Source organism: Elephas maximus, chromosome 20, assembly GCF_024166365.1.
Source record: "Elephas maximus indicus isolate mEleMax1 chromosome 20, mEleMax1 primary haplotype, whole genome shotgun sequence".
Classification (NCBI taxonomy): domain Eukaryota; kingdom Metazoa; phylum Chordata; class Mammalia; order Proboscidea; family Elephantidae; genus Elephas; species Elephas maximus.
The window spans coordinates 15,837,742-15,861,564 of NC_064838.1; the positions used below are offsets into that span (position 1 = coordinate 15,837,742).

A 23,823-nucleotide genomic window follows, 5' to 3' on the forward strand; every position below is an offset into this window, starting at 1 on the left:
AAGACCTATGATCTTTGGCAAAGTCCCTTAAACTGCACCTGATTTTCTTCCCATATAAAATGGGAACAGTAATTCTTATATCATTTTTGTAAGGATTATACCATACAACATTTATAAAAGCACCATACAATAAAATGCTAAATAAACGTTAAGGAATGATTTTTGCTTATACTGAATACTTCATCAGTGAGCTGCTTAATTTCTTTTTATTGTACTTTACATGAAGGTTTACAAACTACTTTCTCATTAAACAACGTACATATTGTTCTGTGACATTGGCTGCCAACCCCACAACATTGTCAACACTCTCCCCTTCTCTACATTGGGCTCCTTATTATCAGCTTTCCTGTCCCCTCCTGCCTTCTTAGCCTTGCCCTTGGGCTGGTGTGCCCATTTAGTCTCAGTTTGTTTTATGGGCCTGTCTTTGATTGAAGGGTGAATCTCAGGAGTGACTTCATTACTGAGCTATAAAGGTGTCTGAGGGGCCATACTCTCAGGGTTTCTCTAGTCTCTCTCAGACCAGTAAGTCTGATCTTTATTTTGTGAGTTAGAATTTTGTTCTACATTTTTCTCCAGGTCTGTCCAAAGACCCTCTATTATGATCCCTGCCAGAGCAGTCAGTGGTGGTAGCCAGGGACCATCTAGTTGTACTGGACTCAGTCTGGTGGGGGCTATGGTAGTTGTGGTCCATTAGTCCTTTGGACTAATCTTTCCCTCATGTCTTTCATTTTCTTCATTCTCCCTCGCTCCAGACAGGGTGGGACCAGTGGAGTATCTTAGATGGCTGCTCACAAGCTTTTAAGATCCCAGACACTACTCACCGAAGTAGAATGTAGAACATTTTCTTTATAATCTATGTTGTGCCAATTGAACTAGATGTTCCCCGAGACAATGGTCCTCACAGCCCTCAGCCCAGCAATTTGGTCCCTCGGGGAGTTTGGATGTGCCTGTGGAGCTTCCAGGACCTTGCCTTGTACAAGTTGTGCTGGCTTCCCCAGTGTTGTGTACTGTCTTACCCTTCACCAAAGTTACCACTTATCTATTGTCTATTTAGTGTTTTTCCCTCTCACCCCCCTCCCCAATTTTTATAATCTAGGACTTAAAAACTGTCGGAAAAGCATATAACTTTCAGACACAGAAAACCTTGAAAATAATTCTTATATTCAAATAAAATATAAAATGATTTATTCCAAAGGCATATCTAAAATGTACAAATAATTGAAATCCATCCCTTTTAAAGATTTAATCAATACAGAGAAGTCTTTACATCTAAAATTTTATAACAATTTGAACACCTTCTTTTGTTCTTATAAAAAAAGTCTGATAAAAGCTAATTTGATAAAGTGTCAAATGTACTTTGTTGTTTGATATAAAGCTTATCCTCGTTAAATGCAAAATATGCAAATATAATAGTTTTATCATGAAATTGTTTTTGATTTCTGAAATGCTTGCTCTACCATAGAACCGACAGTTCCCACGCGCTCCTTAAAATGAGGTAAGATAAACATTGAAACAACATGTTTTCCAGATAGTTTTTTCAGATGTTTATACCTCTCAGACTAAAAGTGCAACACCGTCTTTACAATTCCTTTCATGTGAAATATTTTCCCAGTGGTTATTCAGTATTCTGCACAAAGAACAGCAGCAATACTTGTTATTTAAATATTCATTATATGTTGTAGCTCTTTTTACACAATTTTAAGATCTAAATCAAAGCTATTGCCACAGTGATTCACTATTATCTTTATAGATACTTTAATAAATATCCCTCAACGCTAGAAAGTGGTCCATAATCCTTTAAAGCAAGAATCGGCAAACTTTTTCCATAAAGGGCCAGAGAGTAAATATTTTAGGTTTTGCGGGCCACTTAGCTTCTCTGCGCATGTTCCCCCCGCCCTCTTTTTTTTTCTTTCAACAACTCTGAAAGGAAAAAAAATTCTTAGCTCTACTGTAGTTTGCTATCCCCTCCTTGAAAAAACAGAAGCCACTAGTCTCTAGATTACTCAAGTGTCAATAAAATGTAAATTTCACATTGTGCATGAAATAAATCCATGGTTTCCAACTGCTAAAATAAAAGTTCATAAACTTTCAGGAATGAATCCCATTCAAAGAATGGGGCTTCAGTCCCGATGTTTTTTAATCGCTGGCACTTTCTTACGGCTTAGCTCTCTGGGTAATTCACAAGCGTCTGTACTTCTGCATAGGGAGGAATTCTCTTCGTGTGGCCAATCTGACGTTTGCCAAAATAAAGACTGGATACTTCCATGCTAATAGAGGTAGACACACACACACACACACACACACACACACACACACAGGGAGGTATATGCAGCTACAAATACACGCACAATAGAAATCTGCATTTGATGTTTAAATTCAACATCAGTGCTCTCCACTGTTAAGAAGGAGTCAGTGAAAATGATCAATAAGGTACACAAGACAGTCCTACAGAATATTTGCACTTGTTGTTACCATATGTAGTTGTTACTTATGACACATGTATAACTGATAAGTCAAATTACAAATAAATACATGGTTTGAATATGAACTGAATTATACGAATATAAATTAATGCAAAACCATGGTCGACTGTGGTTCTTGAAGGACAAAACCTGGAGCTGATTAAAAGGGGAGAGCAGGGAATTCAATGGAAGTTAGTTTGGACTCTGATAAGAGAACAAAACAGATCTGTTTATAACACTGTTTGGTCTACAACATGGTCCTACAGCTTGGTACCAAGAACCTCAACCATGGAAAGTCTTCAGAATCTGTGTGTGCTGTGTTGAGTTTTCCTTTCTTACCACAAACAGTGTTAATGAACAGATTATAGCAAATAAAAGAACACTCGTGAATTATCCAAACATACCATAAACAAGTTGGGACACTCTGACGCACAATCACATGGTATTCTACAAAAACGTTTACAAATTCTAAAGCTAAGAAAGTTAAGACCTTTGGTACCGCTAAAAGGAAAGCTCAATTATGCCAGCAAGCCCGTGCCTCGTTTTTGAACTACAACAAGTTTCCAGTGCAAAAATGTCATCTGGATAAATACCAGTGACACAGAAATCATGCAAAACACTTAAAGACTATAAAACAAGTAATATCTTGAAGATACATTTTGGTACAGAAATGGTCCTTTCAGGGTAGGAAATAACAAGGTATTCTGAGTTTCTTCTTTTTTAACGGATTTAATTGTGAGTCTGGTATTAGAGAGTTTTGGGTATTATTGGTTTAAATACTGTCTTTGCAAACAGGCTCAACACATTTATAGCTCATCATGTTTTTTCTTAAATGGCCACTTGGGGTGTTGTGATACATGGTCCGCGGCCTGCAGGACAAGGTACATAAATTCTTCAACATCGAAAGAGTAGTTGGTAAACTTTGGGTGCTCCCCTAGAGTTGGGTGATGGCCCTGCAAAAGGAAACCAAATACAAATCTCTAAGTAATGGAGAACACTATTTTCTGTACAGGAAAAAAATCATTTTACTTTGTGTAGTCAAATATTTAATTATGCTGTATGTCAAAAGTCAGCAAACTTCTTTTTCTGTAAAGGAACAGGTAATAAATATTTTCACCTTTGCGAACCATATGATCTCCGTTCCAACTACTCAACTCTGCCGTTGTGGTGCGAAAGCAGCCGTAGACAATCCATAAAAAAATGAGCATGGCTGTGCTCCAATAAAATTTTATTTACAAAAACAGTCAGTGAGTTAGACTTGGTCCACAGGGCTGCAGTTTGCTGATTCCTGCTATATATAATTTAACAGATCTTTATAGGTCCAAATTTCACAAAGCTATCATGTTGACATTGAAGACATACAGTTGTTAATTTCCCTTTTCCTCCAAGTTGTTTATATAAAATTACAACAATTCAGTAGTACAGAAAAGAACAGTTATCTTTGGATTAAAATTCAGCAACAGCTTTTCCTATTAATCATTAGGTATTTTTTAAACCAATGAAAAAGCAAAACGAGTTGACTTTTGTGATTGAACTTTACCTTATCTTGTGGAAATACTTTGTTCTTTTTCCGCCATGTGATGTAGTGGACACCTCTCAGTCTTGCCAAGTCTAAGTAACAGCGTTCATCTTCACAGTTGTACCTAAGGACACAGGGGTCCACAAATGAGGCTTTCAGCCAGGGTTTTTCCCCAATTCACAGTTCTGGGGGAAAATACACCCCTCAGATATATTCATGCAAAAGGTTTTATAAACACTGAACAAGGCTGAGGGAGATTATTTCTAAAATCTTCCCAGTAGATTAGGTTAACTTTTTAAAAACAGAATAGGGCTGTTATGAATTGAATTGTGTTCCCTGTGACTGCCCTGTAATGATTAAGTAATAAGCCTTTCCACACTCTGAATGAAAGGCTCAGCATGCATAAAGCAGTTGGCAGCCTCCACGTAAAACCACCACCAGACACGTACAGTTCGAATACAGCTGCCCAGTCCGGAAGGAAAAGTAAATGGGTAAGACCAGCTCCGTGCATTCCAATAAAGATGTCTGTGTTGTGTGTGATCCTCAGCTGGTCTAAAAACCCCAGTTCCCTGTGAACAGGCAGAATAACACAAGATAGGAAGAAGAGAAGAGGGACTCCGTTAGCCTGGGACTCAGAATATCCTCCCACCCTAAGTCACATTCCACTTTTATGACTTTTTGCCAATTTCAAGCCAGTGTTCATTACTTAATAACTTAAAATTTTTTCTAAGTCAGCTCTTTTTTATTTACTAATTTATTTTATTTTATAATTTTTTTCTTCTTTATTTATTGTACTTTAGATGAAGGTTTACAGAACAAACTAGTTTCTCATTAAACAGTTAGTACACATATTGTTTTATGACATTGGCTAACAGCCCCACACACGGCATGTCGACACTCTCCCTTTTCAACCCTGCGTTCCCTATTACCAGCTTTTCTGTCCCCTCCTCCCTTCTAGTCCTTGCCCCAGGGCTGGTGTGCCCCTTTAGTCTCATTTTGTTTTAATTTATTTCTTCTTAAGAATACCCACAACAGAACATATACCAATTGAAAAGTTTCTTCACGTACAACTCAGTGACACTGATTACATTCTTCAAGCTATGCAGCCATTCTCACCTCCTTTTCTGAATTGTTTCCCCCATTAATAAAAACTCACTGCCACCTAAGTGTCCTATCTACAATTTGATCCCATATAGACAGTTCCTTATAGGAGCACAAAGCTCAAGGCAGACATTCTTTACTAATTAAGCTAACCTCCTGTTTGGTTTAAAGAAGACTTCAGGGGATATTTTTTGTTCAAGGTTTAAAGGCTATTTCTGGGCAATAGCTGTAGAGTTTATCTAATTTCCAATGAAGCCATGGTGGCACAGTGGTTAAGTGTTCAGCTGCTAACCAAAAGGTCAGCAGTTCGAATCCACCAGCCGCTCCTTGGAAACCCTATGGGGCAGTTCTACTCTGTCCTATAGGGTCCAACTATGATTAAGAATCGACTTAATGGCCATGGGTTTGATTTTTTTGTTTGTTTATGATATACTAACACCAAGCTATTTCCTTGAGATAATAAAAGAATTTTAAAAAGAAAAGAAATTTCTCCTTGTTTGATTTAAGTTATTCAGTGCCATCTGGGTACAACTAAAATTATCTTAGATTCCACCAGGGCATCTCCCTGCCTTTGGAACATTGTTGTTGTTAGGTACTGCTGAGCTGATTCTATCTCACAGCAACCCTATAGGACAGAGTAGAACTGCCCCACAGGGTTTCCTAGGCTATAATCTTTATAGCAGATCAGCAGGTCTTTTGGCCCATGGAGCCGCTGGTGGGTTTGAACCTCCAACCTTTTGGTTAGCAGCTGAGCACTTAACCATTGCACTGCCGTGGACACACTAATTCACAATCTTATGCATATTAGAATTGTAAAAGTGTCCTTCAAGTCCAAGACACAATAAGATGTACAAACAACTCTCAACAGAAAAGCAATGCTAAGAAGTTCATTAAAATGAGGCAAAAAAGAAATGCTGGAATAAGGGTAAAACTCTAAATAAACATATTGGAATTAGATCTCCCGACCTCACTTCACCCAAAGTAAAGAAAAATAAACAATCAAGATATTCTGGATCTCAGAAGGGAAGCTTGTCTCCAAATCAGGTGCTCCTTTTTAAAGAGCTTTCTTTCCCCGTAAGACAAACGCTCCACCCAGGAAAAGGAAGACGACAGCTGAATGCCGCTGTCTTGCCCCGGGTAAATGTGACTCAGTAACCCAGAAAGGAGAGCTGGTACCAAAAGAAGGATGGCCATTTGTCCAGGTGAAGAGACCCCTGGAGGAGCTAGGTGTGGAAGGACACCTGTGGATTAGCACTGACAAATCTCCATACTATTATGTTACGAACATTTCCCTCCTATTAGCAAAGCATGAATTTACTGTCATTCTTCACCTAGGAAACTCCTACCAGTTGCCACTGAGTCGATTCCAACTCATGACAACCCATGTGTGTCAGGGTAGAGCTGTGCTCCAGAGTGTTTTCAATGGCTGATTTTTTGGAAGGAGATAACCAGGCCTTTCTTCCGAGTCACCTCTGGGTGGACTCAAGCCTCTGATCTTTCAGTTGGCAGCTGAGTGAGTTAACCATTGGCACCACCCAGGGACTCCGGACAGCCTCAGAGGTGCCCTCTCAACTCTTTCAGGGGGATGTCGGGTCCCCTGCTTGGCTCCCACATTTCTTCATATGGCAGTGAGGGACAGTCCCCACAGCATAGTGCAATTTGTAAAATGGGAATACCCCTGTCAATCTCACAGGACTGTTGATGGAGTGAAATGAGATAAAGAAGTAACGCATAGTGGTAAGTCTCAATCAGTGGGATCAGTCCCTGAAGAAGGACATCATGCTTGGTAAAGCAGAGGGTCAGCAGAAAGGAGAAAGACCCTTAACGAGATGGACTGACACAGTGACTGCCACAATGGGCTCAAGCGTAACAATGATTGTAAGAGTGGTGCAGGACCAGGCGGTGTTTCATTCTGTGGTACACAGGGTGACTGTGAGTCAAAACCGACTTGACAGCACCTAACAACAACAAAAATAATCAATGGTACCTATTTTCATGATTTCTATTTATGTGTAGAAAACCTGGTGGTATAGTGGTTAAGTGCTACGGTTGCCAACCAAAGGGATGGCAGTTTGAATCCGCCAGGCGCTCCTTGGAAACTCCATAGGGCAGTTCTACGCTGTCCTACAGGGTCGCTATGAGTCGGAATCGACTCGACAGCACTGGGTTTTCGGTTACTTATGTGTATTCAGTGTCTGAGAACCTCAAGACAAGAGCCTACATCCTTGTGTTCGGGTTTCGACTGCTCGGCATAGAGACCAGCTCGTGGTCAGCACCCAATAAAGATTTGTTGCATAAGTGAACTAAGGTGTGATGAGCAAGGTGCAAACTCCATGCTTATGTTCTCTGTGATATCTTTAGTACTGTCTGTACTAGATACCAAAAACCCTGGTGGCATGGTGGTTAAGTGCTATGGCTGCTAACCAAAAGGTAGGCAGTTAGAATCCACCAGGTGCTCCTTGGAAACCTTGTGGGGCAGATCTATTCTGTCTTATAGGCTCATTATGAGTCAGAATTGACTTGACAGCAATGGGGTGCTAGATACTCATATGCTGCTAAATATATACTTTTTTATTTTTATTTTTTTTAGCATAGAAAGAAACTGCTCATAGTGTTAACTTTGGGAAGCAGGACTGTGATTGTCAGTGGGCGAAGAAAACCCATTGTCATCGTTGATTCCGACTCATAGCGACCCCATGTGACAGAGTAGAACTGCCCCACAGGGTTTCCAAGGCTGTCATCTTCACCGCAGCAAACTGATATCTTTCTTCTAAGGAGCAGCTGGTGGGTTCGAACCATAGACCTTTCAATCGTCAGCTGAGCACTAACTACTGCATGACCAGGGCTCTTGGCGGGCGAAGGCAGGGGAGGATAAAAGGTTTTACTTTTCCTTTTAAGCTTTTCTATGCTGCTTGGCTGTTCAACCAGAAACATGTACTACTTTTCACCATTACTGTTTTGAAGCCGACATAATGCAGCTGGGCAGTGATTTTAGGTACATTTTGTTCTTCTCAGTCTTGTTTTTGTATCAGAATTCAAAAAGAAATGTAAACACTTAAAAAACTAAAAATCTCCTATTATTCTATGCCCTTCAAATGTTCCCATATAAAACATTTTCAGTCAAAAGCTGAAACCTGGCAGCTGACAGGGCCAATTAGGCCTACAACCATACATACTGTTTTAATTCCGAATTAGTGGCTAACTTTTCAAAATTTATAAATTTCAAATAAAAATCTGGATTCATCATTTTTCTTGAAAAATGGCAAGGTGTCCCAACATCAGGCCCCATAATGCTGAAGAGCAACTGCACCAGCAGCTGAGATCCCCACCTGCCCACTAAGCCACTGGTGGCACCTGTCTGTCCCTTTGGGTTATAAAGGGCCAAGAGGTCCCATCCTACCATTGCTTTCTATCCCCCAGTTACAAATCCCAGCAAAAGACAACAGTATCCGTCCGAGAGTGGGCTGTGTACTTACTTATACTTGTAATCCACAATTCGGACTTCAAACGTAGACACTGTTTTCAGTGCATTTACAAGCTGGGGGAAAAAAGGGAAACATTCAGAATTTTTTCTTTCCTTCTTTTTCTTCTATTTTACTTTCCCTTATGAATCCTAATAAAAATGTCTTGTTTTCCATATCAAATATCTTTCAGGTATTTAATATGCTCAGGTCCACTGTTTCAACCTTTCATTGAATTCATATCCACTGGACACACCACTTTACCTCCTTCAAATTCCACCACACTGGGTCCTCGAGAGGCTGGAAGGGGAAAGTTCATGGAAGCAAAGTGCTCAGCCCAGAAGACGGTCAACGTGAGTGCAGCTGTTACTACCATTTGCAAGTTATTCTGCCAACTTCCCACATGTATTTATTGGGTACTGATGACATTCCAGACATTACGTTACGAGCTTTCTTTCCATCCGTTATCTCATTTCAGACAAACCACTAGTGTTCTGGACCTCAGCCCCTAAAAATAACTAAATTCTCAGCCGAAAAACACTTTAAATCTTTCTACACAGAAAAAAAATAATGTATTCTTTTAACAAACAGAAAGCAGCCAAGCACAGTTTAATCTATAACAAAATACACTGCCATGGCTGTCTATATCCCTCACAATTACGTCAGGCTAACCTGACTCTGTAGATCTCTGTTGTTGTTGTTGGGTGCTGCCAAGTCGATTTCAACTCATATCAACCCCATGTGACAGGGCAGAACTGCCTCATGGGATTTTCTGGGCTGTAATCTCTATGGAAGTAGATCGTCAGGTTTTTCTCCTACAGAGCTGCTGGGTGGATTTGAACTGACAACCTTTCGGTTAGTAGCCGAGTGCTTAACCATTGCGCCATTGGAGGTCTCTGTCATTCGGTAATCTCTGCTCTTGTACCATGTTGCCGGTGGCACGCACTAAACTGCAACGACAGCCGCGACAGTTACAAGCATCATTGACAGTGCACTCACATTGCGCCTAGAACTCCTAGCTGCTTTGAATACACTTCACCCAAGCCTCATAAAAAAAACTGAAGATTAGAGAACTTAAATAACTTTTTCATGGTCTCCCAAATATCAAGTGGTAGAGCCAAATCAAATCCCAGGCATCGGACCCCAGAACCTGAGTTCTTAACCACTGCACTGAGGTCCCCACTACAAAGAGCAAGAGGCAATGACCCAAACCCAACTCCTACACCCCTGCTGAACACACAGACACACACAGTCATGAAATGGAAGTCCCTCTCTCTCGACAATCCCTGCGCTCCCATGAATACAGTGCTTATATCAAAGTGATACAGGAGTGAGACCAGAAGATTAGTATTCCGTTTTCTGGGAAAGAATTAATCAGATGGCATAAACTTGGTTCTTTTTATGAGATGTGTCCACATAAAAGGAAACGTGCTCCTGAGAGCTTCACGCAAGTGTGCCCTTTTTCACGATTTCCAGTTAAACCATGGAGGTGCCCGTATCCCTCTCAACATGACTGTTAAACCCTGAAGTTGGGGCGGGGCGGGGGGGGGGGGGAATTCCAGCAACCACTGTTTAATTATATCTTCATTCATTATATTAGAGTCAAATGTACTTTCTTCACTGCCTTTTCAAGTGACATGCATTCCTCAGGAGAAAAGCAGCCAGTTGGGTGCTCTTTGGCTTGGAGCTGGCAGATGGATTACCACATCTCACCTTTGGGCAATATCCTTTGGGCAGTCTGCATGATTGAATCTGAAAATCCTGATGCCTGTCTTTCAATATTACCGCTACCCCTTTCTACTGGCCTCCCTTCCCCTGGCTTGATGCTGTTCTTTAGCCTGCCCCTTCCTGATCGACTGGGAACAAAGGGAGATTCAGCCTCCACTAAGATCTCTTTAAGGAACCCTGGTGGCACAACATTTAAGCACTCAGCTGCTAACCGAAAAGTTGACAGTTCAAACCTACCCTGGGTTCCATGGGAGAAAGACCCAGCCATCTGCTTCCATAAAGATTACAGCCAAACCCATGAGGTAGGTATTTTATTATTATCCTGTGTTCTAGACAAGGACACCGAGGCTTAGAGGTGACCAAGACATGCCCAGGTTCACCCAGCCAGTAAGCACAGGAATGGGAATTTGAGTCAAGGTAGTCTGGGTCTTGAGCCTGCTTTCTTAACCAGAGTACCCTATTGCTTATAAGAGTAAACACATCTTGTTGCTGTGTGCCATTGAGTTGATTCTGACTCATAGCAACCTGATGTGAGAGTAGAACTGTCCCATAGGGTTTTCCTGGCTGTAATCTTTATGGAAGAAAATGTGGAGGGATATAATGCATGGGGAGCACATAGTAATATGTTTGGGATATAGTTAGCACCCAATATGGTGGCATGGTGGTTAAAAGCTCAGCTGCTAACCAAAAGGTCAGCAGTTTTAACCCACCAGCCACTCCCTGGAAACCCTATGGGGCAGTTCTACTCTGTCCTATAGGGTTACCATGAGTTGGAATTGTCAGAAACGGGTATAACAATATACTATTAATCTGTCTGCTATGGCAACTTCCCATCCATCTATCCAACACTGCACTAGTCGATGCCTTTCTCATTTCTTTCATCCACATAGCTTCCAGTCAACATCCTCATTACGCCATATGTTCGTGTCCTCCATAATCCACATGGGTCTCAAGGAGAGAAGCTAATTACATAATTCTGACCACCTTGTTAGGTAACCACATGAGCCTGTGTGTAACATTTTACCCTCTACCAAGTTTTTCCCATCTTAATTCTTAACTGCTCAGGCTAAAAGCTTTGGAGTCACACTTGATATTTTAAACTTTTGTTGGCCTTACCCAACATAATACTGTACATTCCAAGAGTATCGTAGGCTCTCACTCCAAGACAAATCCTGAATCCATCTGTTTTGCCCAAGTCTACTGTCATCACCTTAGTCCAATCTCCCCCTCACGTGGGCCCCTTATTAATCTCCTTCCACCTATTCTTGCAACCACAGTAATTTAAAAAAAAAGTCAGTTAGTGTCTCTCCCCATGTATTCATTTTCTATCAGTTGCGGTACCAGGTTATCACAAATTTGGAGTCTTAAAACAACACAGATGCGCTATCCTGCGGTTCTGAAGAAGTCTGGCACAGGTCTCACTGTGCTGAAATCAAGCTTCCTTTCTGAAAACTCTAGGAGGGTGACTCTCCATCCTTGCCTTTTCCATCCTCCAGAGGCTGCCCACATACCTTGGCTCATGGCCCCTTCCTCCACCTTCAAATCGAGCAAAGTAGCACCTCTCCAACTCTGCTTCTTTCATCATTCTTCCCTCTTCGACTCTTTTCTACTTTTAAGGAAGTATTTAACTGATCGGGAAGGCCTCATCAGTGAGAAGAACCCTGCCAAGAAAAGAGCCTTCCAGGCCAAGGCAGAGGTTCTCTGGTGGACTGAGCTTCAGGCCCACTTGTGATTACACTGGGCCTCCCAGAACGATCCAGGATGATCTCCCCATCTTAAGATCTGCTGATGAGCAATCTTCATTCCCCTATGCCATGCAATTTAACCTATTTGCTGTTTCTGGGATTAGGACAAGGACATTTGGGGGGGCCATTATTTTGCCCACCATGCCCAGCTTAAAACCTTCCAGTGGTTTCCCCTCACATGCAATTAAATCCCCTCCCTCGCCAAGGTCAATGAGGCTGCTGTGACGTGATCTCCCCGCACCACAGCCAACCTCTCTGATCTCTTCTGATATCACACTACCTCTTTGGTGATGCTACAGCCACATCAGTGTTCTCTCCATTTCTGGAACACAGACAGCTCAGTCCATCAGACGACCTACGTCTCAGCCTGGAAGGCTCTTTCGCTGGCTGGATTCTTCTCACTAACCAGGTCTCAGTTCAAGCAGCACCTCTTTAGACTCTCCCCCTCCACCCTATCCCCAGTCTCTATCATTTCGCTAGCTAAAATAACTTCATTATTTGTTTACTGATTTCTTATCTGTCTTTCTGGAATATTACTTTTTTTTTTTAATGTTCCCTTGACCAGTTTGAGGCCCTGGCCATAGGCCGGTCAGTTCCCCTTCTTGAGCAGCTGATGAAGTCCACACACTGACCACTTCTCTCATGAGGCTCTTACACTCTGGGGCCACTATGCACCCACCCTAATCACCCCAGGGCTAGGTACCTAACAGTTAGGGAAAGCTTCTATGACTTAGAGCCCACAAAGTATTCAAGTCAGCCAATCCACAGGGAGCCCACGAAACTTAGCTAACCCCACCTCGCTTGCCACCTTTCAGCCCCTTCCTATAGCTCCAGTTTACTGTTACCCTGTCCCAGGGTGCAGTCCAGTGGGGTCTTCTCTCATTTGGAATTGTAAGTAACAGAGAGTTCTGCCTTTCATCCATCTGAGTGTAAAGGAGCCCTGGTGGTGCAACTGTTAAGTGCTCAGCTGCTAACTGAAAAGTTGGTGGTTTGAAGCCACTCAGTGGCTCCATGGGAGAAGGACCTAGTGATCTGCTCCCATAAAGATTACAGCAAAGAAAACCCTACAGGGCAGCTGCGCTCTGTCACAGGGGGTCACTATGAGTTGAAATCGACTCAATGGCAGTTAACAACGACAGGGTTTGAGGCAGGTCCAAACGACAGTGAAAATATCGTCTAGCTGAGTGTCTTCACCATTCACAGAACCTATAAACATACCTAAAGTTTTATAATTATAAAACACTCTCCCCCCTAGACTGTATGCTCTGTGAGGGCAGGGACCTTACTGTCTTGTTCTCTACTCTACTTCCAGGCCCCACAGCATGGCTCAGCACAGAAGAGATACCCAACACATTGTCCTATTGCCAGGCTGTCTTCAGGCCGTGATGTTGTAGGTGGGGACCTTGCACGACGATCTCACTGAGATGAATACAGTTCATGAGCTGATGCTGTTGAAATGGGCTGGGAAGCCTACGATGTGAACAATCTCTAAGACACACAGCTGCTCATCCCCACAGTGCAGCCACACTCCATCAAATAGTTCCCAACAGACTCTCTCACATGTTTGCTGCTAAATGGTCTGGAGGGGGAAGGCTGGACAAGCTACAGAGGTGAAGGCAGGACTCAGAGATCAGTTTCTGCGTCTGTCTTCCCCCTGAGCTAATGCACGAACACTTATAACGGGGATTAGCTAGCTGGGGCTATGGGTGCTTTGGTGACTTCCACTAATAGTTCAAACCCAATGAATAAACTAAGCACAGTCCATCAAACTTTTCTAGAAACTAATAATTTCAAAGAAAGCTTTTAATGGAATGTGAAAAAATGAAACACATTAGTCACAGAAAAGTAAATTCAATATGACGATGTTAAAAAATGCATACTCGAAACCAACCTCATTTTGGTTTAGTATTTTCCGGTATTCTGTGCTCCGTGCGAGAATGGTGACTCGAATTTTTCCATCCTGTAATCCAAAGGGAGAGATAAAATAATGCTGTATGTGCCTGGACAGGACAATGAGCATCAGAGCCTAAACGCGATTCTCACAAAGAGACGAAACTCAGCAAGGGCACACCGATGGAACTGCCATTTTAAAGCAAATGTATCCACGTCAGCCATAGAAGACCGTGTTTGTTTAGTTGGGTTGGTGAATTTTTTGGCAGGTGGTGACCTGGGGGAGGATGGGGATACAAGGCGAGAGAAAGGGGAAAGGAAAAGGAGGGAAAAGCAAAACCTTCCAGTATCCTTTAGTTTATCTTGCATGGGTTGATGACACCTGATTCCAGATCACTCCAGGTCAGAAAACATTAACACAAGAAACAACGTCCTCTGTTGGTTTCGTTTTCTGCAAAGGTGTTACTAATTTTTACCAGGGTTGGGGGGTGAAAAGTCAAGCTCTGCTCAGGACCCATAATGTGTCCCTTACCTTGGGTCCCTCCTGTGTGATGTTCAGTCTGTGTAACACATGCTGGGAAAACGCCCTAAATAATCCAGTATTTTGACAGCCCGATATCTGTAATAGAAGCGACAGGTTATAACACAATGAATTGTATTGCTATTTCAGATGTTGTCTAGTTACAGGTAAATGTTATCTTAGAATCGGTGAAGAAGAAATTCTCTAAATATGAATGTTAAGAACAGACAAAATGCTTACCAGAGGGGTATTATAGAACAGCCCGTACCTCATGCGGGGGAGTAATGAAAAGACAGCTTCTTTAAAACACACCTAAGAATGAAGACATTTTATGAGATCAGAGAACACAATTTGCCCCCTTTACACCAAAAGAGCACTTACAATCAGAGAAAACGAACTTTAATTAATCTCTATCCTTCATTAAAATATTTTGGACAGCAAACCATGTCACTCAAGGGGAAGAACATTTATATTTTTGGAGGAGCTATGCAAAAGAGTTTTTAAAAGCTACATGGTTCATAACAAGGGGGATTCTAGTTATAATAGAAGGAAACTAAGAAGCCAGAAATCAAAGGTAATGGCTAATACATACTCCCATTAAATATTTATGAGTGAGTCATCTGCTCATGACAGTATTTACGGATATTTCAGTAAAGTTTAAAGTTTGTAGTACCCTTTTGGAATCGTAAGTTTTCAAATGTATAACATCGTAATCAGTAAATGCTTTCCATGTGTCGGAGAAGAGGTCACCATACCCATAGGAGCTCTGCAGAAGGAAACAAAATAGAAAATTAGGGCAATAAAAGGGGATAACATGGCTGTTCAAAGATGCAACCCAGTGCCTGAATTAGCTTGTCAGTGTTAAGAACTCATCATCCTAAACAAGCTCATAAAACTCATCTAAAAAAAATGTTTTTCCATCCTGGACATCATCTGGGGCCTGAGCAAGTACCTAATCTGATAAAATATCGTCAGGAATAATCACCACAATTATAAGCTTGTCATTGCTGTCGTGTTGTTAGGTCCTGTCAAGTTGGTTCCGACTCATAGCGACCCTACGTAAAACAAAATGAAATACTACCCAGTCCCGCGCCACGCTCACAATCTTTGCTATGCTTGAGCCCTTGCTGCAGTCACTGTATAAATCTACCTCTTTCAGGGTCTTCCTCTTTTTTCACTGCCCCTCTACTTTACCAAGCAGAATGTCCTTCTCCAGGGACTGGTCCCTCCTGATAACATGTCCAAAGTACCTAAAACAAAATCTCACCATCCTCTCTTCTAAGGAACATTCTGGCTGCACTTCTTCCAAGACAGATTTTTTTCATCCTTCTGGCAGTCAATATTCTCCACCAACATCATAATTCAAAGTCATCAATTCTTTTTTGGTCTTTCTTATTAATTGTCCAGATTTCAAATGCATGTGAGGTGACTGAAAATCCACGGCTTGGGTCAGGTGCACCTTAGTCCTCAAAGTGACATTTTTGCTTTTTAACACTTTAAAGAGGTCTTCTGCAGCAGGTTCACCCAATGCAATACACTGTTTGATTTCTTGACTGCTGCTTCCATGGGCATTGAGTGTAGATCCAAGTAAAATGAAATCCTTGACAACTTCAGTATTTTCTCCATTTATCATGTTGCTTATTGGTCCACTTGTGAGGATTTCTATTTTCTTTATGTCAAGGTGCAATCCATACTGAAGCCTGTAGTCTTTGATCTTCATCAGTAAGTGCTTCAAGTCCTCTTCACTTTCAGCAAGCAACATTGCGTCATCTACATATCACAGGTTGTTAATGAGTCTTTCTCCAATCCTGACATTGCGTTCGTCTTCATATTGTCAAGCTTCTCGGATTATTTGCTCATCATACAGATTGAATAAGTGTGGTGAAAGGATACAACCCTGATGCACACCTTTCCTGATTTTAAACCACCCAATATCCCTTATTCTGTTTGAACGACTGCCTCTTGGTCTATGTACAGGTTCCACATGAGCACAATTAAGTGTTCTGGAATTCCCATTCTTTGCAATGTTATTCATAATTTGTTATGATTGACAGTCGAATGTCTTTGCGTAGTCAATAAAACACAAGTAAGCATCTTTCTGGTATTCTCTGCTTTCAGCCAAGATCCATCTGACATTCTTCATTCCACATCCTCTTCTGAATCTAGCTTGAATTTCTGGCACTTCCCTGTTGATGTACTACTGCAACTGTTTTTGAATTATCTTCAGCATAATTGTACTTGTGTGTGATATTAAGGATACCAGAAAATAATTTCAGCATTTCATTGGATCACTTTTCTTTGGAATGGGCACAGATATGGATCTCTTCTACTTGCTTGGCCAGGTACTGTCTTCCAAATTTCTTGTCATAGATGAGACATTTTTGTTGTTTGCTGAAACATGTTAACTGGTATTCTGTCAATACCGGGAGCCTTGTTTTTTGCCAATGTCTTCACTGCAGCTTCCATGTGTTAGAGAATTATAAGTTTAACCAGGTAAAAGCATTTTGTTTTTCCACCCTAATCCATTTTATTCTCACGTTTTAGAAAGGCACTTCTCCAGGAATATATCCTAGAGAAATAAGATCTGTCTCACGAGTAGACATACGCACGCCCATGTTCACTGCAGCATTATTTACGATAGCAAAAAGATGGAAACAACCTAAGTGCCCATCAATAGGTAAGTGGATAAACAAACTATGGTACATACACACAATGGAATACTACGCAACAATAAAGAACAATGGTGAATCCGCGAAACATCTCACAACATGGATGAATCTGAAGGGCATAATGCCAAGTGAAATAAGTCAATCATAAAAGGACAAAAATTGTATGAGACCACTATTATAAAAACTCATGAAGAGATTTACACACAAAAAGAAACATGATGGTTACTGGTTACAAGGGACAGGAGGGGAGGGGAGAGGAAGGAACGAAAAACACTAAGTAGGCAATAGATAAGTGGTTAACTATGTGAAGGGTAAGACAGCACACAATATTGGGAAGCCAGCACAACTTGACCAAGGCAAGGTCATGGAAGCTCCATAACTCAAAAAACCCATTGCTGTCAAGTCGATTCTGACTCATAGTGACCCTATAGGGCAGAGTAGAGAGATCCAAACTCCCTAAGGGACCGAATTAGGGGCTGAGGGCTGGGGACCATGGTCTCGGGGAACATCTAGCTCAGCTGGTATATACCAGAGTTTATAAAGAATATGTTCTACATCTTACTTTGGTGAGGAGCATCTGGGGTCTTAAAAGCTTGTGAGCGGCCATCTAAGATACTCAGCTGGTCTCACCTGGTCTGGAGAAAGAGAGAATGAAGAAAACCAAAGACACAAGGAAAAGATTAGTCCAAAGGACTAATGGACCACAAGTACCACAGCCTCCATCAGCTTGAGCCCAGAAGAACTAGATGGTGCCTGGCTACCACTACCAAATGCTTTGACAGGGATCTCAGCAGAGGGTCCCAGACAGAGCTGGAGGAAAATGTAAATAAAATTCTAACTCACACACAAAAAAGAAAAAAAAAAAAAAAGACCAGGTTTACTGGTCTGACAGAGACTGGAAGAACCCCAAAAGAATGGTCCCTAGACTCCCTTTTAACTCAGTAATGAAGTCACTCCTGAGGTTCACCCTTCAGCCAGAGGTTAGACAGGCCCATAAAACAAAATGAGACTAAATGGGCACACCAGGCCAGGGGCAAGAACAAGAAGGCAGGAGGAAACAGGAAAGCTGATAACAGGGAACCAAGGGTAGAGAAGGGGAGAATGTTGACATGTCGTGGGGATGGAAACCAATGTCACAAAATAATGTATATATTGATTACTTAATTAGAGCTAATTTCTCTGTAAACCTACATCTAAAATACAGTTTAAAAAAAGAAGGCACTTTTCCTCATTTTTTACTGTGATTCTATCTAATCCCAGATTCACACAACACACACATACATCACCATTTGTATACACTCTGGTATGCTCAGTGAGTAAAAACCACCAGATTAAATGGAAACTACTTTTAAAAAGTAATTCGGAGCAAGAAAATGACCTCAAACATTTAACGTTCAAAATAAAATGCATGAAATAATTTCTCCATGACTATTGAGTAACATACGTGATAATTCCCACTAACACTAATAATAATAGTAACAATATAACAATAATATTAATAATAATATTATATTAATAATAACATTTTGTCATTTCTAACTTGACATTATTAACTCACTAAACCACCCACAACACTAATGAGGTGGGATATATCATCATCTCCATTTCACAGACAGAAAAACCGAGACACAAATTAAAGTAATTTGCCAAATTATAGAGCTGGTGAGTTGCAGGGCTGGGATTAAACCCGGTCTGTTTGGTCGCAGGCTCTGGGCTTGTAACCTCTATACAACAGTTGCCTACAGTTGCCTGTCAGTGGGAACTAGTTCTTTCTAGCACACTTAAAAAATACCTTTCCTTATTGAAAAGTAGAAAATAATTGTCAGCTCCTTCAGCTAAAGGAAGCATATAAATTAATTTTTAAATGGTATAAGTTTTAGATTGAAAAATTTAGCCAGTTGAAGTAAAAAGTATACATTGTAGGATTATACTCAAGGTGTACACAGTTGGGTATATATTATGTTCAAGGCTTTTCATTTTTACAGCATTCTTTTGATCAGATTTTGAAAACTGCATGTTGTTCATATTAGAATTATTTCAAAGTTATTGAGAACTGTTTGATGTGATGGAAAAAAAAAATCCTTCCCTTTCCTGAATACAACCAAACGCTTCAAATGCCAAAGGAGCAGGGACAGGGGTCTGGGGACCATGGTTTCAGGGGACATCTAGGTCAACTGCCACAACAGAATGTATTAAGAAAATATTCTGCATCCCACTTTGATGAGAGGTGTTTGGTGTCTTACAAGCTAGCAAGTGACCATCTAAGATGCATCAACTGGTCTCATCCCACCTGGGCCAAAGGAGAATGAAGAACACCAAAGACATATGGTAAAGATGAGCCTAAGAGACAGAACGGGCCACATAAACAAGAGACTCCATCAGCATGAGACCGGAAGAAATAGATGGTACCTGACTACCACCGATCACTGCCCTGACAGGGAGCACAACAGAGAATTCCTGATGGAGCAGAAGAACAATGGGATGCAGATCTCAAATTCTCATAAAAAGACCAGGCTTAATGGTCTGACTAAGACTGGAGGCACCCTGGAGGTCATGGTCCCTGCCTGGGCCCTTTGTTTGCCCAAGATTGGAACCATTCCCAAAGACAACTTTCCAGACAGGGATTGGCCTGGACTATAAGACAGACAATGATACTGGTGAGGAGTGAGCTTCTTGGCTCAAGTAGACACATGAGACTATATGGCCAGCTCCAGTCTGGAGGGGAGATGAGAAGGCAGAGGGGGACAGAAGCTGGCTGAATGGACACGGAAGTACAGGGTGGAGAAGGAGGAATGTGCTGTCTCATTAGGAGAACAGCCAAGAGTACACAGCAAGGTGTGTATAACTTTTTGTATGAGAGACTGACTTGATTTGCAAACTTTTGCTTAAAGCACAATAAATAATTAATTAAAAAAAAAAAATCCTTCCCTAGAAACTTCTCCAGTGCCATTCTAATAAAGGCACTTCTCAACACCATCTACAAGGAAACTTCCCTGCTCCGGCTCAATAATAAATAAAGGGCAATTAAAAGAAATGATTCCAGACATTTTCTTCAGATAAAAATCTTCAGATAAAATGAGATACCTTTGAAAGGAAAATTTAATAATAAAATGTAGTAATACTGACTGATCCCTTCTCAGGGAAACCATGCATTATTCAGTAAGAACCGCCTCTAGAGGCTTCTTTTCCACGTCCCCAAATTCAAATGATCTGTCATGGGGGAGGGACGGTTTTCTTCCTGGTCCATGTCTAAGAATATTTGCATATTCTTAAAGATGACATAAAATTTCCTCCTTGGTGTCTCTCAAATCTAAACACGCACATAACCTGTGACTGAGAAATTCCACTTAGGGGGATCTGTTCCACGGAAACGCGAGGACAGGTGAGCGTGTAAAGACATACTTATACGGAACGGATGTTCACTGCAGCATTTTAACAAACAGCAAGGGATGAGAAAGGAACTAAATATGATCGGGGTGGGGGCAGATAATAGCCAAGAAAACCCTAAGGAGCAGTTATACGCTGTAACACACAGGGCCACCATGAGTCAGAATCGATTCAACAACAACAAGTATTACCTGTTTAATTAAAAAATAATAATAAAGCAATGTGACTTCTCAACACAAGGAAACGTGGACAGCCTGCAGTAATCTCCCCTCCTAGTGATACTGCTTAACAAGGGCACCCTGCTGTACCCAGAAGTACACCTGGGGAGGCGCCCCCGCGCATCTGTGCAGGTAGGTGGCCTGACCTGTCCGACCGAGCCAGCTCCAGTTCTGATGGGAAAGGCCAGACTGCTGAGCTTTGCAAGAAGGAGCAGGAAGGCCGCACAGGCTTGCTGGTGGGAGCAACCTGAAAAATGCCACATGGTTTTGCTCCACCAAGTCTGCACAGCAGCTACTGCCACCTCCCTGCTCTCCCCACTGGGCAAACGGCTCCCCCAAACCTCGAGGACAGGTCCCGCAGCACCACCACTCACTGGGGGAGGTCAGCATCATGGTCAGGTGGGGGCAGGGGTGCACAGTATAATTTAATCCAAGGCCTTCCCACCAAAAGGGAAAGCATGGCGGCCACACTAAACCATCACACTAACCCCATCCAACCTATAATGTTCTTTGGGCCTAAACTGTGGAGCCATCGAGCAGAGCTGCCTGTGCTGAGAAGCTGACTGACTGTGTAGCAAAGGCCTCACTGACCAAGAACACAAGCTTAAAAAGGACGCACTGAGAAGAGCATAAGAGAGAGGTGGCATCCGGGCTCCAGCCTGCTCGGCTAAATCCACCTGCCCGTCAAGGGAAGGCCTGAGTCGTGGTCAGGTTGCCCTAATATCACAAGGCCAGTTAACTGGTGAACTAGAATCCTCGTGGGGGCCATAGCATCCTATTTATTCCATCCCGCAAAGCCCAGGGAGGGGCAGGGTTGTAGAAGTAGGCTCAGTTTCATTCAGTCCACTTGAGGGAGACATGGAAACGCATGCAGCAAGGTACAGAGAAGCTTCAAGCTGTCTGAAATACCTTCCATCAACTTAACAGGTTCTGTAGAGGTTTTTATAGAAACAGATCGCCAGGCCTTTCTTCCGTGGTGCCAGTGGATGAGTTTGAACTGCCCGCCTTTAGGTTAGTAGTCGAGCACAAACCATTTGTGCCACCCACATAATTCAACATATGAATTTTTGTATGTACTTAAAACACTCTTCTGGTGAGCTGAAATGCACAATACAATTTGGCATGAAGCAAGGAGCAACTCTAGTTGCAGTCAAGTTGACTCTTACTCATGTTGACACCTCGTGTGGTGTTTGAGTAGAAATGTGCTCCATGGGCTTTTCAATGGCTGAATTTTTGGAAGTAGATCACCAGGTCTTTCTTCTGAGGTGCATTTAGGTGGATTCAAACCTCTAACATTTCGGCTAGCAGCCAAGCCCATCTGCCCTACCCAGAAACTCCACCGGGGTTTCTAATCTGTTGCCATCGAGTCAATTCTGACTCATTGTGACCCTATAGGACAGAGTAGAACTGCCCCACAGAGTTTCCAAGGAGCGGCTGGTAGATTTGAACTGCCGACCTTTTGGTCAGCAGCTGTAGCACTTAACCACTGTGCCACCAGGGCTCCATACAGAGGTTTATAGGGAGGCGATAAAGCCCTGTGATTTCAGAGCACAGATCTATGTTCAGACTACCCAGACTCCACCCCTCGTAGACTGTGTTAAGTTAGAACACTTGCCTGCTGCTCAGAGCCTCTGCTTCCTCGGCTGTACGATAAGCGAATAAAAGTACTAGTCCATGGAGGTGTGTGACCATGAAATGAGATAGCATCAGGTATAATTGAAAAAAAAAAAAAAAAAAAAGGCAAAACACCCCTGAATTAATCATTCAGGGCTTCTGAGAGCTGGTGGTTTTGAACTAGAAGTGCTGACACAAAAAAGACGAAAAGGGGTGTTGTTCCCTTTACTTACAGAAACATTTCCAAGAAATCAAACCATGTCAGCAAAACCGGAAGGCAAGAGGGAAACGTAAATGCACAAAAAGAAGGAAGCCAAATGAAAGCGTTAATATGCCAAGAATTATCGCAGCCATTCTCATCAGGCTTGAAATTAAACGAAAGGTCTCTGGAGCAATGATAATGAAAAACCTTTCTGCGGAGCTCTGTTATGAGGCCCAGACCTGTGAAAAAAGCATTTACAAAACCATTGCTGCGTGAGAACTTGACCTTCAGTTGACTATCTCCCTCTGGTCACTGGAAATAAAGACGGCATGTGTTAAACATGTATCAAGGCAATATTGCTCAGGATTTAAGGATGTTTGATATATAAGTTATATCTGGACTGGGAGGCACCATGTGTGGGCTTCACGAGGTACAATGACTCCAGTTACTTACTAGGCATGTGTCATGGATTGAACTGTGTCCCCCCAAGAATATGTGTATCAACTTGGTTAGGCCATGATTCCCAGTATGGCGTGGTTGTCCTCCATTTTGTGATTGTAACTTTATGTTGAGAGGATTAGGGTGGGATTGTAACACCACCCTTGCTCAGGTTACCTCCCTGATCCAAGGTAAAGGGAGTTTCCCTGGGGTCTGGCCTGCACCACCTTTTATCTCTCAAGAGATACGAGGAAAGAGAACCAAGCAGAGAGTTAGGGACCTCATACCACCAAGAGAGCAGCACCGGGAACAGAGTGCGTCCTTTAGATCCGGGATCCCTGCGCCTGAGAAGATCCTCGACCAGGGGAAATTTGAGGACAAGGATCTTCCTCCAGAGCCGACAGAGAGAAAAAGCCTTCCCCTGGAGCCGACACCCTGAATTTGGACTTGTAACCTACTAGACTGTGAGAGAATAAACTTCTCTTTGTTAAAGCCATCCACTTGTGGTATTTTTCTTATGACAGCACTAGATGACTAAGACAGCATGTCTCTTTCAGGGATCTTGGGAGCTCTGCTAATGCAGCTGTTCCAGGAGGTATTGGCCCCTGTGGGACATGAGGCTCTTAAGTCAAGGCAGCTCAAGTGGGCCTCATCTCCCCGCATCTGAGCTGAGCTGTCCTGGGTGGGCCACTGGAAAGACTTCCCCTGGAAGAAATGCCCAATACTGTCCTGCTGCCAAGCTGTGGTTCCCCCACAATATCATTCTGAAAAGACACGCCAAGGCAGGGCCTCTGAGCATCTCCTGTGAGTCCAAATGTTTCATTAAACCTTAGATGGCCTCTTAGTGGATGGTCCACCTTCCCGATGCT

General features: G+C 42.2%; 1 protein-coding gene across 5 annotated transcripts in view; it reads right to left on the bottom strand.

The window, feature by feature from the left end:
* Positions 1-1,200: 1,200 nt before the first annotated feature.
* The window catches only part of EOGT (EGF domain specific O-linked N-acetylglucosamine transferase), a 46,063-nt gene continuing 23,440 nt past the window's right edge, over positions 1,201-23,823 (bottom strand). For all 5 annotated transcript variants that reach the window (XM_049861938.1, XM_049861939.1, XM_049861936.1 and 2 more), the window contains 8 exons: positions 15,100-15,192; positions 14,667-14,738; positions 14,439-14,525; positions 13,908-13,976; positions 8,559-8,620; positions 4,431-4,550; positions 4,003-4,105; positions 1,201-3,415 (listed from right to left, as the gene is read on the bottom strand). In XM_049861938.1, coding sequence (XP_049717895.1) covers positions 3,269-3,415; positions 4,003-4,105; positions 4,431-4,550; positions 8,559-8,620; positions 13,908-13,976; positions 14,439-14,525; positions 14,667-14,738; positions 15,100-15,192 — 753 coding nt within the window. In that variant the 3' untranslated portion in view covers positions 1,201-3,268. The remainder of the gene's footprint in view (positions 3,416-4,002; positions 4,106-4,430; positions 4,551-8,558; positions 8,621-13,907; positions 13,977-14,438; positions 14,526-14,666; positions 14,739-15,099; positions 15,193-23,823) is intronic.